This window comes from Protopterus annectens, chromosome 4.part1 (assembly GCF_019279795.1).
Source record: "Protopterus annectens isolate FY-2018-M chromosome 4.part1, PAN1.0, whole genome shotgun sequence".
Lineage (NCBI taxonomy): Eukaryota > Metazoa > Chordata > Ceratodontiformes > Protopteridae > Protopterus > Protopterus annectens.
The window spans coordinates 385,871,310-385,886,309 of NC_056734.1; the positions used below are offsets into that span (position 1 = coordinate 385,871,310).

At 36.7% G+C, this 15,000-nt stretch overlaps 1 protein-coding gene across 1 annotated transcript in view; it reads left to right on the forward strand.

Annotated features, from left to right (window-relative positions):
• LOC122801216 (5-hydroxytryptamine receptor 3A-like) overlaps positions 1-15,000 on the forward strand; it is a 153,819-nt gene that overhangs the window by 39,187 nt on the left and 99,632 nt on the right. Inside the window, exon 4 of the mRNA XM_044070770.1 lies at positions 1,681-1,850. Coding sequence (XP_043926705.1) covers positions 1,681-1,850 — 170 coding nt within the window. The remainder of the gene's footprint in view (positions 1-1,680; positions 1,851-15,000) is intronic.

A 15,000-nucleotide genomic window follows, 5' to 3' on the forward strand; every position in this document is an offset into this window, starting at 1 on the left:
TACATGAGTGAATTTGAATGCGTATGTCCTTTGATGGAACAACTTATACCCTCTTAGTAATATATTGTATTGTATTGTTTTAGTAATTTACCTTTGTTAAAAATGACAAAAAATATTTTCAGTCTTTCTTTGTCATTCTTCCTACATACAAAACACCATCATATAAAAACAGTTATTTTGTACATTGCATGTTGTATAACATAGTTATTACATTCAATGCCAATGCCTCTCTTTTAAGTTGCTTCCCTGCACCTTGTCAAGTGTAAAGTGAACAGGTTTCCTTGTAGTGAAATGTAACTCCCCAGTATTGAACTCCATGATTGCCATTTCCCATAAGGAATCACTGCCCGCACACAGTTAAAAACCAGACCAGCAGTGATTTCTTTTGTTCTTGGAATTTCTCTTTTCTTTACTGTATGCGTGACTGTGGAGCTGGTGGGGGATGTCGTGGGTTTGCCCTCCATGTGGGTTGTATAAGGCTATGGATATTAGGGAGTTCCCTCCTTTGTAGTTGGATAGGGGGCCTTCCAACTCCCTGCAAAAGCACTGACTTTAAAACGTTTTATTTGAGCTCTCAGTGGTTTTAGACCTCATTATGTTGGAGACCGGGTGAAGCTATCCGAGCTTGAATATAGTGTGTATTGCAGCAGGAGTAAGTGTGTACTGCTTCTGTAAGTGTAAACCGTTAAATGGGTTCATAGAAACTAATGATGCTGATAAAATTACGATTTTATTTTACAACTGACAAAATAAGATTTAAAAAGAAAAGTATTTTGATTTTCGAAGAAGGCTTCGCTTTTGCTATAAGCAGTTCTTCAGCTGGAATACTGTCTATTGTGTCAGTAGCTTCTAACAACAACTGTTACATATATCTGGTATCTATAAAGTAGCAGGTATCACAGAAAATGACATAACATCTCTAAATGTATTCCTTAATGCCCTTTAGTCTAACTAAAATCAGTTTTATACAAGTATGTTTCCTACTAGTAGTGTGGAAAGTTAAATATTAGATTTAGATTAAATAACAGAAACATATTACATTATTCACTACTGAAAAAACAAATGCAAATATTCCAATATGTGCATTATGAAATGGAATGCTTCATTACTCAAGTGAATTTAAAATGGCTCTCATTGTGGAAATGACTACAGTTGATTCAACTTCTGAACATTTTTGCATAGATGATGATAATTATTTGATGATGCTGGTTAAAGTAGAGATAAACACAGCATTTTCTACTTTATCTGGGATATGTGCTTTTTTCCACATCATTATTTAAGTTTATAACAGGGATAAATCAATAAGAAAAACAAATTAAATATTGTAGGTGATGCCTCTTAAAAGCATTATCTAAAAACCACCAAAGAAAGAAAACTATTAATTTAAGGTATTGCAACTCAGGTAGTGAACATTAAAGCAGTTCAAACTGGAACAGGTGCAGGAGGTAAGAGGTTGCCTTTAAAAATTTCTCAAGCACTAGTGCTCTTTTGTTACATTAGTAACACAACTTCTCTGTAAAGTTTACTCCGGAAGTGCCATCTATGACAAACATTCAGTCATTTCTTGTTTAATAATATTGGTGACTCAAATGAGTTAAAAACAGCATGCATGAATAGTTGTCTTACATGCAGACCTCACTTTAAAATATGAATGACAGTAATTATCTGACTTTCTTTTAGCATGGATAAGGACAAATCTCCTGATGCACCGTATGCCTTTGTGGATCACAGAGGAATAGTAAAATATGACAAACCAATGCGCATTGTGAGCTCTTGTAATCTGGATATCTTTAACTTTCCATTTGATGTGCAGAACTGCTCACTGACATTTGGACCTTTTACACACTCAGGTAAAAAGAAGAGGAATTGCCAAAGTGCTTCTATGGCCATGTAGGTCTAACAATTAATACCCAAATGTTCATATATTATATCCATGTCTTGTATATTAGCATCTGGTTTGATAATTCTAAAAACAGAAAACAAGGATGTCACAGAGATTGTGGCAGACAACAAATGGCTGATAATCCATTCAGTCATTTCAAAGCTGGGAAAAATGTATTGTATTACATTAAGATTGAAAACATTGTGAACTATGACATTATGGAATGGTTGCAAAGGTTGCAACACACACACACACGCGCACACACACACACACACACACACACACACACACACACACACACACACACACACACACACACACACACACACACACTCAAATCAATAAATAAAGCATGAATACCTAGATGTAAGTTACTTTGTACTTTAAAGTTCTGCATAGTTAATACATATCTGTGAGCAGTGATGATCGAATAATGCATTTATTCAAATCAAAGGTTGGATTGATAATTTATTAGTTAAGGTCTTGCCTTATATCATGCAGACCATCTACAAAACATATACAGCACAGGTGAGACACGGACAATTTTCATTTGTGGAAAAAAGCAGAACTTGCAAAGTGGCCTCAGGTATAATATACCACTATACTTTGAATGTGCAGTTTTCTCTTATATATTAAGACATACAAGCAATTCCAGTAAAGGAATGTTTGTGATTTAAAGTCCCAGAGAGATCATAAGATCCATCAAATAGTTTAATTTCTGAGTGGTTCTACTTATATCACAGGTTCACACACTCTCATGGCCTAGTGGTGTACTTCTGGTAAAGTGCACACTGTGAGATCAATGTATATATCGTTGTGCTAGCATTTTTGTGCTTTGGGGTTATCAAAAAAATAATTGCTTAAGAGTAGCTTTTCTAAACTCATGCTTATTATACAAATATTATATTGCTGCTATTTGATTAACTGTTGTCATTTTAACAAACGCAAACAAGTCAGGCAGACATCTTTATCTGAAAAAAGTCTTTGTGCATCAATTAGCATAAATAAGTATTTGCTAGTAGTAAATAGTGCTTAAGGGTAATCATCTTCCTTTTCATATACATTTATATAATATGCATAGCTTATAAATATGTTTAGTACTTCATGATGTATATAATCAAATTTAAAAGTTCATTTTTCATTAGTTACCCTTCTGTTTGTACTATAGCATTAGTTAGCAGCAGGTAAAATAGTGGTCAATTTGTTGTGCTTAACATAAATTTTAATAATTGCGATTAACTTGAATAAACTCATGTAACAGTATAATATCAGTAATGTGTATATAAGCATATAAGATTTTTGATACAGAGCTTGCTAATAAACTATTTGAAAATTTGTATTCCATAGTCAGCCCAGTTTTAGCCTCTACATGTACTTGGCTAAAGCATCCATAACCTTTTTTGTAGAAAACATGCTCCTTGTTTCATACTAGTTCTTGATATCATGTAAAACTTTGCAGTTTATTCAGCCATCTTGTTCCTTGGATTGCACATTTATACAAATATTTCTTCTCAGTCAAATCTCATCTCTGCTCTTCCCATTCATCTTCTGATTCAGCTGTAATAGCGGCATCTCTTAGTTCAATATTTTTTTCACATGTTGCAAGTTATTCTCAAAGGTAATTATCTTGTTTTTCAAGTGGCTTCATCAGGACTCTCAAATGCACTTTGTCATGTCAAACTAACTTCAGAATAACTGGGAATAATAATTCAACTTTGTTTCCTCCCTTTGCAATCTTGTCCTGTATCAGCAAAAATACAGGTGATAACTGTCACTTTAGAGTCATTATGTTTGTCTCTCTAACACTGATATTTTTTCCATTGCTTGCTGCAGTTTCCACAATGTTTGCTTCTTTTTTGTTAGCTAATCAAATATTCATTCAGAATTGGCCTTGGTTTCTCTCTCTGGCAGTGGCAACATTTTACCTTTGCAATTCCCAAGGAGTCTTTTCCAAAATCAGTTTAGTGCATCATCTTGGTTTGCACATTAGACATACTTTACATCCTTACATCTAACTTTCTTGCCGAATCCTGCATTGCAGGTAAGAGACTCCCTTTCCGCTTCAGCTGCTTTTGCCACACCTTACCAAAATCTCACATGATTCTTGTTTAGCTGGTTTAGTAGAGGATATTCCAGTTTATAAATTGGGATGACTCTTAAATGTTTAATGTAGTCATCAATCAGTTTGTGCTGCATGCTTCGAACTAGTAGTTACCTCAGCAGTCTACAATCTTAAGACATCTTTAAGTTCTGTATAGGTGCAAACTGGAATATCACTGTGCTCCCATCTAATTAGTGACTATTCCTCTATTGAGTTCACATTCTACTGCAAATTCCGTTCTTTTCAGCACCCACCAAGAGACAGCACCTTTACTCATTGAATAAACAAAAACTGCACTGAATAAACTGTTATAGTGGTTGTAAAGTCTTAGCAAATGGAGTGATCCAAGGAGGCATCAGACTTCCACAATCATTGTGTCTTGACACTCTCTGCAGTGATAAAGCCAGAGCCCATGAGTGCTTGCTTCAGTTGTATTTGGCATTTGGCTCTTCACTATGGTTATATCACTCTTGCACCAAGTAGTTTATCATAAACATGACATCTGGACACTACTGAAATGTACAACAGGCTGTATATATATTTGTGAAATAATATTGCATCTCTTATTCTAGTCTTGTAAAAGCCTTGGGGCATGCTTGTTTTACTGTCTGTAGCAATCATTAACTTTGTATCTTTGAATAAGTTTGTGGTTGTCTCTTGTATCAGAATTACTTTTAGACCATGAAAAATTGCTAAATATTAACTTTGTGTATAAGGTAGTCAGATTGTAGGCAATTACAGTTTGAAACAAGAACAAGGGAATATATTTTTATTATTTTCTTTATCACTCAACAATTGCTTCTCTTCCTGTTATGTAAGATTGCCCTTCATCTGCAATACTTTGACCTTTAATAATCCCTCTAAATAATTCCTTTTACTTCTTTCACATAACCCCTTCAATTAATTCATATTACTTCTTTCACATATCTCTTTTTCATTTCTACTATATTTTTAAATTTCATTTTCCTTTCATATACTTGGTTAATGACCATAGGGGCCTTTTAAAGCCAAGTCTCACATCCCAAGTGAGAATGAAACCTTGTACCTTTGGCTGTGAGGTAAACATCATAACCATTGGCATATTGGCAGGCTAGAAGGGCATTAATGCCTGTTCCTGAACTATTTATATGTATGTAACCATCCTGCTGATCCCCAATGCTTGCTCTCATTTGAACTTGATTACCTTGCATCTTTATTTATTTATTTATTTATTTAACATTTGTTTACCAGGAAAATCTGACTTGGAACAAAGCCAATTTTCAGCGGAGGCCCAGGGAGAAATGCTCCAGATGCATTTTTACCTTGGCCTTTATAAGTACATGGTCTAAAATAGTTCCTGGATGTGTTTCAAAACTGATAACCATGCTCATGTGAAATATAGTTTCTGTCCAATCTAACCCATTTATTGCACCTTGGAAAATAATATTCACATTTTTTCTGGTTTTCTGCTAGCAATTTCAGATCTTCCATTCCAAACATTCTCATATATATATATTTTCAGAAACCTTCAGTTATGTTTTCCCATCTAGGTCCTCCTGATACATTTTCACTATTGCATATCAGGATCCAATCCCCACCCATCAATAAAATTTCTTGCAAGAAGCTAATAATCTCTCCCAGAATTCTATTAAGCTCCTTAACAGTAGTTCTAGGTGGACGAAAAATACATTCTAGTATAATCTCGCTTCCTTGCCAATAATCCCTTATTAAAAATCTACCCTTGTTGTTTTTCTTCTCCTCTATCACTATTTGAGACCCCCTTACCATCAATATTATTACCCCACTTTTCCTTTGTCACTGCTACTCTGCCAAATAACCATTTTGGAATATTTCCTTTACTAAATTCACATGCTCATTTCTAAGTTTTTCTCCTGTAACATTGCCATTTGTTCCCTACCTTTCTTGATATAATTTAATATTCTTTGCTTCTTGCCCATACCTACATTGCCACTCACATTCCATGATTTGACTGATATGGCATCCTTTTCATAGTACGCTATTACTTTCACACATTCTAATATATTTTTTTCCTGAATATGTTTACAACTTACATCTTACATGCATACATTAGTGTTAACTTGCTGATCTTAAATGCAATTGCAACTTCTTGCCTCTGTTTAGATATGTCACATTTTTCTAGACATTTCTTTTCAGTAAAAACATTCAAAAAACAAAAACTATGTACATTATCATTTTTAACTTCAAATCTTTTTAACAAACATCAAATGCACACAACTATATACATTTCCAAAAAAGAAAATTTCCCTCCTGTATTTTGACAGATGCCCTAGATAGACAGTTGCATCCACAGGCTTTACCCATTCTAAAGTTAGGTTTAATCATACTGACAATGCATGTTAGAGCTTGTATTCAAGTCTCCACCTATACCATCCCTTCTTCTCTCATCTCAACTTCCATCAAAGATGTGAAAACAATTTGCATTCTCATAATTAACTGAATTATGGCCTTAAGAAAAGGTGCATCAACTGTCATTAAATAAATCAATTTTGCATTGTTACAATTCATACTGAGGAGGTTATTACTTATAGGAATACATCTATTTTTATTCCCTTCGATGTAACAGACTTCATTTATTTTCATTGAGCTACTTGTCACATCTTTAAGTATAAATTTTAATGTATTTTCTTTTTCATTCAGACTGTTCACTGTTTATTGCACAGTCATTTTTTAAATTTATTACCTATGTCTATAGACAGTCATCTACCATTTGCAGAGCTCTGCTGACATATAAGGAAAAAAGTACATTTTTATTTTATCACTGGCATTAACAACAGTCACTGTTAAAACTTCCTCTGTACCTCACATGTAATACCTACTTTACAGTGTTATATGTAGCTGATTTCAAGAAATGTGTTATACACATTACTAAGAGAAGCAAAATAACTGTTTTACTTTCAATTTATACACAAATTATTAGAGACCTTTTTACTTACAATTTCGTCGTCACTTCCTTCAGTATTGCTATGTACACTGACAAAATGAAAATTATACTTTACAGTCCATAACCAGTTTAAAATAACAGTCATCCATCTGTATCTTTCAAAAGCAAAGTTACATGTCCAAACTGCATCGTATAGAAATATCCCTTTACAATCTGCCTGTTTATTTCCTAATTTCACATTTATGCTGTTCCTCTTCTTCCTATTCTTGGTCATGTCTCATTCGAATCCAATGTACTCCCATTTTTTCATCATCTCCATTTTTCTCTGTCACTCAATCATTTTCTTTTAGAACACTAGAAAAGCTTTTACTGATAAGTTCTGTTTATGTACTGTGCCACTGTCAGACGAAGGAGAAGCAGAATCCATTTCAAATTGCTGGCTCACATTTTGCTAGGTAAACTTTTTTTTATTTCTTCCTTTGTTCTGCATCCAAGAATGTCTTTGCTCCGCCTGAAAAAAAAAATTCTGATGACCACTGATATAGCAATGTGAATCTCACCCCTGCCTCTCAACACCCTTTGATTGTAGGGATAAATGTCCTTCTCTTCTTCCTTGTGTAGAGTAAATAATCATTTTCCATGAATGCTCTGTTGTCCAAAATTGATAATATTTTACTCTTCTGACACATTTTTGTCAGGAACAGCTGTTTCTGCTGATATGACTGCATCTTTGCTATTATAGGTCTCTGCAGCTTTCTCAAGACCAATTTTGGAGCATATACAAGATGTACTCTTTCTATTAGCAGACCCTGTTGTGGAATATCACTATAGTTGCTTATTTGTACATTCATAAATTAATGTAATCTGCTCCTTCCAATTTCTCTGGTAAAATAAAAAAATCTCAGGTTTTCTCTCTACGCTCTATCCTCTGACTGTACTATTTTTTGAAACATTTCTTCCTGAGAAGCCTTATATTTGGCAGTCTTTCTTTCATTTCAGCCTCCAAATACTGCAGTTTTATCTGCTTATCTGACTAGCCACTTAAAGCTTCTTCCATTCTTTACATTTGACTGTATCTATCCAGTATCACATTTATTGTAAACACCTCTGAATGTACTTGATTTATTTTTCTTATAAATTACTGGCAGTCATCTCCTGTACTGAAGCTGAAACCTGATCTGTTTTTACTGAGTAGTTGTATGATTTATCCTCACTAGATTTTTTTCTTCACCTTTTCTAGTTGATTTTAGGTTCATAGGTTCATACTAGGCTATCTGCCCTAGGGCATTTATAAGCCTAGCCAGAGTGTGTTTGGCTTTCGCCACCCATTTTAAATTAATTTTGTTATGCCCTTTTCGAGGTTTGTATACTGTGCCTCTGTCTAACAGTGACACAGAAGTGATAACCGGGGTAAACCTATGATCTCCCATCCACTCATCAAGATTCCTCTTGAAGAGAGTCAATGAGGGACTCTGCCTAACCTGGATTGGGATTTTATTCCAGAGTGAAGGGAGCCTCTGGGTTATGACTCTGCCCTTCCAGCATGTCCTATTTATTTCAGTGCTGAGGTTCAAGTCTCTTGAGCGCGTAGCTCGATGGGATTTGGATTTTCTGAGGTGCAGCATGTCCATTAATTCCGGGTTGGACATGGCTTTATACATCAAGCACAGATCGCCTCTGAGCAGGCGGTAAGCCACTGAGTAGAGCTGAAGTTTCTTTAACTGGGCAGCATATGGCATCTGTTTGAGCCCTTTGATCCTCTTGGTGAGGTACTTTTGGGGTCTTTTCAGTTGCTGCAGGTGTCTGGTAAGGTACATCCCAAAAGGGGCATTGTACTCAATTATGGGCCTGATGGGGAATGAGTAAAGAGGCATGATGACCTCCCCTGATCTAGATGTGAATCCCTTCATGATTAGGTGGGCTATATAAAATGTTTTTCTAACCACTTTGGCCACGTGGTTGTCAAATGAGAGATTGCTATCAACTTGGGTCCCCAGGTCCCTAATTACTTCTTCTGTACTTATGAACCTATGAACCTATGAATAAAGAGCAATCCACTGGACAGAGCAAGTATTTTCAGTTAATTTTCTCTTTCTTTCTCCAGATTTATTGTTTGCTGGTATCCAAATAGTGCAGTGATTAACCAGTAATGTAATTTTGCCTGTATAAATGAGTTTCACTGGCTTCTTTCCAGTGTTTCTCTTTTAACACTGGGAGAGCTCTAATTGACCTGTTGATCAGTGTGCAGCCATCTTGGCAGTCCTCATCATCTTATGATGCTTAGTCAAAAAAAAGTCAGATGTCATAAAGACCAATTTTTCTGTTCACAACAAATGCATAGATATGAATTCCAAAACAGTTTTGGAGGCAAGTCAACATCATTAACCCCCCCAATTAACAGTCTCACTGCCTTCCCGCATCACCTTCTACTAGCCCCACCTGCAAATTTCAACTCCTCTTTCTATTGCAGATATATTAAAAACAAAATGGACAAAGTCCCATATGATGCCACCCTCCCATTGAGGAAGATAACTTAGATCTATGGTTCCCATCCGTCTGTAAAGAACAGTCCTCATCCCCTAACTCTGTATTTTTAATCTATCACTAAAGGTACACCTCATACCCACAATGAGAAAAGCTACAATAATAAATCTCTGCTAAATATTGTAATCCGTATTTTCAACTGACTTTTGGCCTGTCTCCAGTCTTCTGGCCTTTGGAAAAAATCCTTGAAAACTAATATACTCACAAATTTCTTCCTTTATCTGGAAATACTCTTTCCTGTATTGGCATCTTCATGGTTTCTTGGCAGAAATAAATACAATGGGTATTTGCCATAGATTTATACTAACTTCACTCCCTGTTTTCAATCTTTGTAAAATATCTCTTTGTTAATCTCCCCCAAATAGCAATTACTATCTATACACTTACTGTGGTTATTTATAAATATAAAGTCTTCTGATCAGTAATGAAAGATATCCTTGAACATACAATTTTCCAACTTTCTTTATGTTTTACAAAATGGAAATTGTACTCACCCACAAAAATAGAAAATCCATCTATGCTATTCAGTAGCAAAAATGCCTTGGCCCAAAAAGACTTGCACACCATAAGCAATATCCAAGGATAAACTTTCACTTTCACATGGAAAAAGAAAAGCAAAAGAAAAAATAAAGCAATCTTCTATTCAAGAAAAATATCTAATTTCCTGTCATGAAAGGGATTAACAGAGTAAAGTACTTCTGTTAGCCCAACTCATATAAGTGCATCAGAAAAGAACCATTCACCCTAATAGATAACATCCAGCCATATCTGAAAATCCATTACTCTTGCCCTCTCTCCCCCAACCACTATCTTGTGTTAGCTAATGTAAAATGGATCCCTGTCCAACAAAGAGCAGATCTGATAGCAGAATCTCTCTTTTTCAAAGTTTTCAGAATTCAAATTTTTCTCTTTTTACCACAGGCAGTCATTTAGAAATGCACATTATATTCTTAGGTCTACAGTCACCATAGTACTATTATCTGATAACTCCTCATATCAAATTGATATGCAGCAAGTTTGGTTTTGGTATGTTAGTGCCCAGAGTATTTCATGAATTTTGGACTAACTTAAACAAATCTTTTTTAAGCTGCTCAATGTAAAAGCTATCACATCTATAACCCCTGATACATCCTCCACCCCTCCAACAATATGCATATAAGTTTGGTAATCTGAAACTGCGTGTCTAAATTATATTGTCAGCAGCTGAAAATGTCGACTCTGACTTGTTCGACACCAAAATGTTGAACTACAAAATTAGCGAATGGCCAAATCACCAATTTCTTTCCAACGGAAAGAAATCAGTTGGCCAAACACCAACGGCACACATAAACAAATATATTTAAGTTGGGGGCTTCACCCCCGCACCCCCCCCAACATGGGGGGCTGTGCCACCCCCCCAACTAAATATTCTAACTCCGAGACCGCACTACATTCAGGGAAAGGGCAGGTGTCAGAGAACGGCCAACTGATTTCTTTCCGTTGGAAAGAAATCTGTGATTTGGCCGTTCACTAATTTTGTAGTTTAACATTTTGGTGTAGAACAAGTCAGTGTCGACATTTTCAGCTGTTGACAATATAGTATAGACCCAAAAGTGCAGTGCAGATTTTTTTCTTCTCTTTTCAAACATAATTCCGCTATGTATTCTGCTCCAGCATGTGTTTGCATTTACCAAAGATTGTGTTTCCACAGTATATTATCCTCTTTTTTTCTCATGCCTTTATAGTGTTTATACATTTATTTATTTATTGAGTTTGAACTCCTAGGCTGAGCTAAAAATGGTCCAAAGAGATCTTATCCTGCTCTACAAATGTTAAAACAAGCAAATAATGAAAACAAATAAACAAATAAGAAAACAAGCATATAAACAATCAAATAAACAAACAAATACATATAATTTGGATGTGTAATGCATTTTTCTGATACTACTATGACAATGGGGAAGGCTAAATGTCCATGGTAGTTTTTTTGTGCACATGGATTTGGTTAAATGTAATGATTCTAATATAAGAGAACAGAGGGGAAGTACAATTTGATTATTGTTTGTCTTTGGGCAAGTCTTTGGGTTTATAAAAGATAATATGGGTTGTTTTGAACTGCAGTGAGATGAGGTATTGGTTAAAAAATGAACCAGTTTTATTTTTGCAAGGATACACAGAGGTAGGTTCACTGGGAAAGTTGGCAGCAAATTGTGCTATGTATTTCAAGGGTGGTTATAGCTCTGAAAGTTGTGAGGATAAAATGTTACTGAAAGCACTGTAGGTCTACAGTTGACCAGATACTAAGTGAGGAGATGCAATAATGATCCTACGTTGACTTGACTTGTGAGGTGAGGCTTTGCCGTGTATAACACTCTTGGTTATTGATTTGCTCTGAATAGTGTGTTTTGACCAAATTCACCAAACCTTACTTTGCAGTTGATTATGATACTTGAACGTTTTGTTGTTATTGACTATTTCAGAGCAACAATTCTCCTTTTTTAATATCTAGAATCTGGACAAAATGTCAGGTTCTGTGAATCCAGGTGAAAATATCATAGCTTTGATTTTAGTGTCGGTTAGATAGAGGCCAGGTGAGTTAGTCCAAAACTAAACCTGAATAAAGCTATTGTGGAAACAGAGAAGTGCAGCATATAATCATTTAGGTTCGTAGGTTCATAAGTGTGTACTAGGCTAATGGCTCTGGGGCCTTTACAAGCCTAGCCATAGGATTACCCTGGCATCATGCCACCTGACCTTAGTTTCCAGTGCCTCTGTCGAGTAAAACTAGTGGAGTGATCCCTGGGCTGAATTTTCTGTTTCCCATCCACTCATCAAGATTTCTCTTGAAGAGGGTCAGCGAGATGCTCTGCTTAACATGTATGGGAAGTCTGTTCAATAGCATTGGGGATCTCTGGGTTATGAACCTGTCCCTCCAGCATGTTCTGTTAATTGTGGTAATGAGGTTGAAGTCTCTGGAGCATGTGGTGTGGAGGGATTGGAATTTCTTTAGATGTAGCATTTCTAACAGACCCGGGTCAGACATGGCTTTGTAAGTCAGGCAGAGATCGCCTCTAAGTAAGCGATATGAGACAGAGAATAGTTGGAGCTTTTTGAGTCCGTCCATATAGGACAAGTGTTTAAGGCCTAGGATCCTCTTTGTGAGGTACTTTTGCGGTCTCTCCAGTTGTTGCAGGTGTCTAGTGAGGTAAATGCCAAATGTGGCATTGTACTTGATGATTGGCTTAATGAGAGAAAAGTAGAGGGAGACAATGACCTCTTTCTTCCTGGATGCAAAACCCTTAATAATGAGATGTGGCACATAGAAGGACTTTCTGACCACGGTGACAATGTGGTGATCAAAAGAGAGGTTGCTGTCAAACTTTGTTCCCAGATCTCTTATAATGCCTTCTGTGATAAGTGGACTACCATCAATGTGGTAATTCATGGGTACTGGGTTTTTCCCAAAGGGGATGACGACACATTTTTTGGCATTGAGCTTAAGGCCATGGTTCTGACACCAGTCATTGGTCACAGTGAGTCCATTCTGTAGGATGTCAACATCACTCGGGGAGTTAATAATAGCTCCCAACTTGTAATTGTCTGTGAACGTTGTCAGCCAGAGTCCCTTCGTGTTGGCCTGGACTTCAGAGAAGTAGATACCAAACAGGAGAGGACCCAGGACTGATCCCTGTGTGACTCCACTTGTGACTAGTCAGTAGTCTGACTTGGAGTCAGCTACTTTCACACTGTGGGTTCTATCTGTGAGCCAGTATCCAAACCACCTAGTGATATGGGGGTTGATGCCTAGCTTAGTGAGTTTTTTCCATTATTCCTGAGTGGGGAATGGTATCAAAAGCCTTAGCCAGATCAAGGTAGGCTGTATGAACCAACTTGCCTTCATCCACAGCTCTGGTGACTGACTCAAAAAAGTTGACCAAGTTGAGCAGGCATGATCTACACTTCACAAAACCAAACTGTGTGGGATACAGATTTGGAGATTCCCTATATCCTTGTTTATTAGGGCCAAGATGATGCGTTCCATAGTCTTGCATATCAGACTCGTCAGGCTAATGGGGCGATATTTCCCAAGGTCTGTAGTTGCTCCTCCTTTGTGGAGAGGGATGAATGTAGCAGTGCGCCATTCAGTAGGGACAAAGCCTAAGGTGAGGCTGTCATTGAGCAGGGCACACAGGTGAGGTGCCAGTTCACTCTGTAGTTCACGGACAACACAATTAGTGATATTGTCAGGTCCCATAGAAGCTGTATTCTTGGCCTTGGACAGTGCTGTTTTAACCTGTGCAGCAGTAATACTGGGTGCCTGGCAATCTACTGGTATTGTGATTGGTCTTTTGGGGGGGAGAGGGGGGTAAAGTTGGCACTGAATCTGTTGGCCAATATACCTGCAATATCTGTTGGCTCAGTATAGGAGGTACCATTGTGCAGTAGCTCAGAGAAAATCTGGGTAATGCCATGGAGATTCTTTAAATAACTATAGAAGGCCTTTTGGTTGTCTTTACTATCTGCTGCAATTCTGTTTTCATAGCTAGCTTTAGAGGATTTGATGACTGATCTCAACTTTTTGTTGAGGCTGATAAGGAAGTTTTTTCCAGTATTGGGACTTCCCTTATTCCGCATCAGTTTCCTCCTTCTGTTGTAAAGTTTGTTTATGGCAGGGGACCACCAGCTTGGCTTCCTTTTTTTGGGGGAGAGTGTCTTAGTTCTATTGGGTATGGCGAGATCCATGCATTTGTGTATGTGTTCGTACAGTGCATAGGTGTATGATTCTGCGGTCACGCAACTATTCTCCATTTGCATGGGTGCTGTGAAGTTAGCTATCTCTGTTTTTAGGTTGCTCACTGAATTAATTTAGCTTGACTCCAATGTGTTGACTAACATTTACACATATGGATAAGAGCAATGGTTTGAACATAGCTCCTTGTGGGCTATTGATGGGCCTTAAGCTTAGTGATGTGTAGAGAAGTCATATTATTTTAATGAATGTATAATATTAACATTTGGGTAGATCTGAGACAGGGCAATGAGCATTGACCCAAACTGTTGTTTTCAGTTTCAGATACCAGAGTTTTATAACGTGCTACGTAAGAGTTATTGACCAAAAGTCAGCTTGCCTATTACAGTTTGTTGTTTTGGCTGTTTCACAGATATCAGAATTTTGCATATTTACCTTGTATTCACTGAATATGTATTATTTATTTATTTTATTTATAAATAATAAATAAATAAATAAATGTCAGCCACCAGCCTCCATTATCACTATATATTTCATCACTTAATACATTGCTACCATATTCATTTAACCTCCTCAACATTCCATTACATGGCTGCATGTCAAAACTCAGTCCTTCCTAACCTGCATTTTAGGCCTCAGACCTGTTTAACAGTTATGTATCTCCATTAATTATGTATCTTTCATTTGCAGCCATAATTCCACTCTACTTTTGCATTATTACCATCTCTGTCATTTGTCTTCCACCAGAACTGACCCTTTGTGTCCACTCATCCCCCACTCTCATTATAATCACAATGTCCTGTATTTGCTGTCATGTGTGCCTGTGTGCATAAATCAGTTCC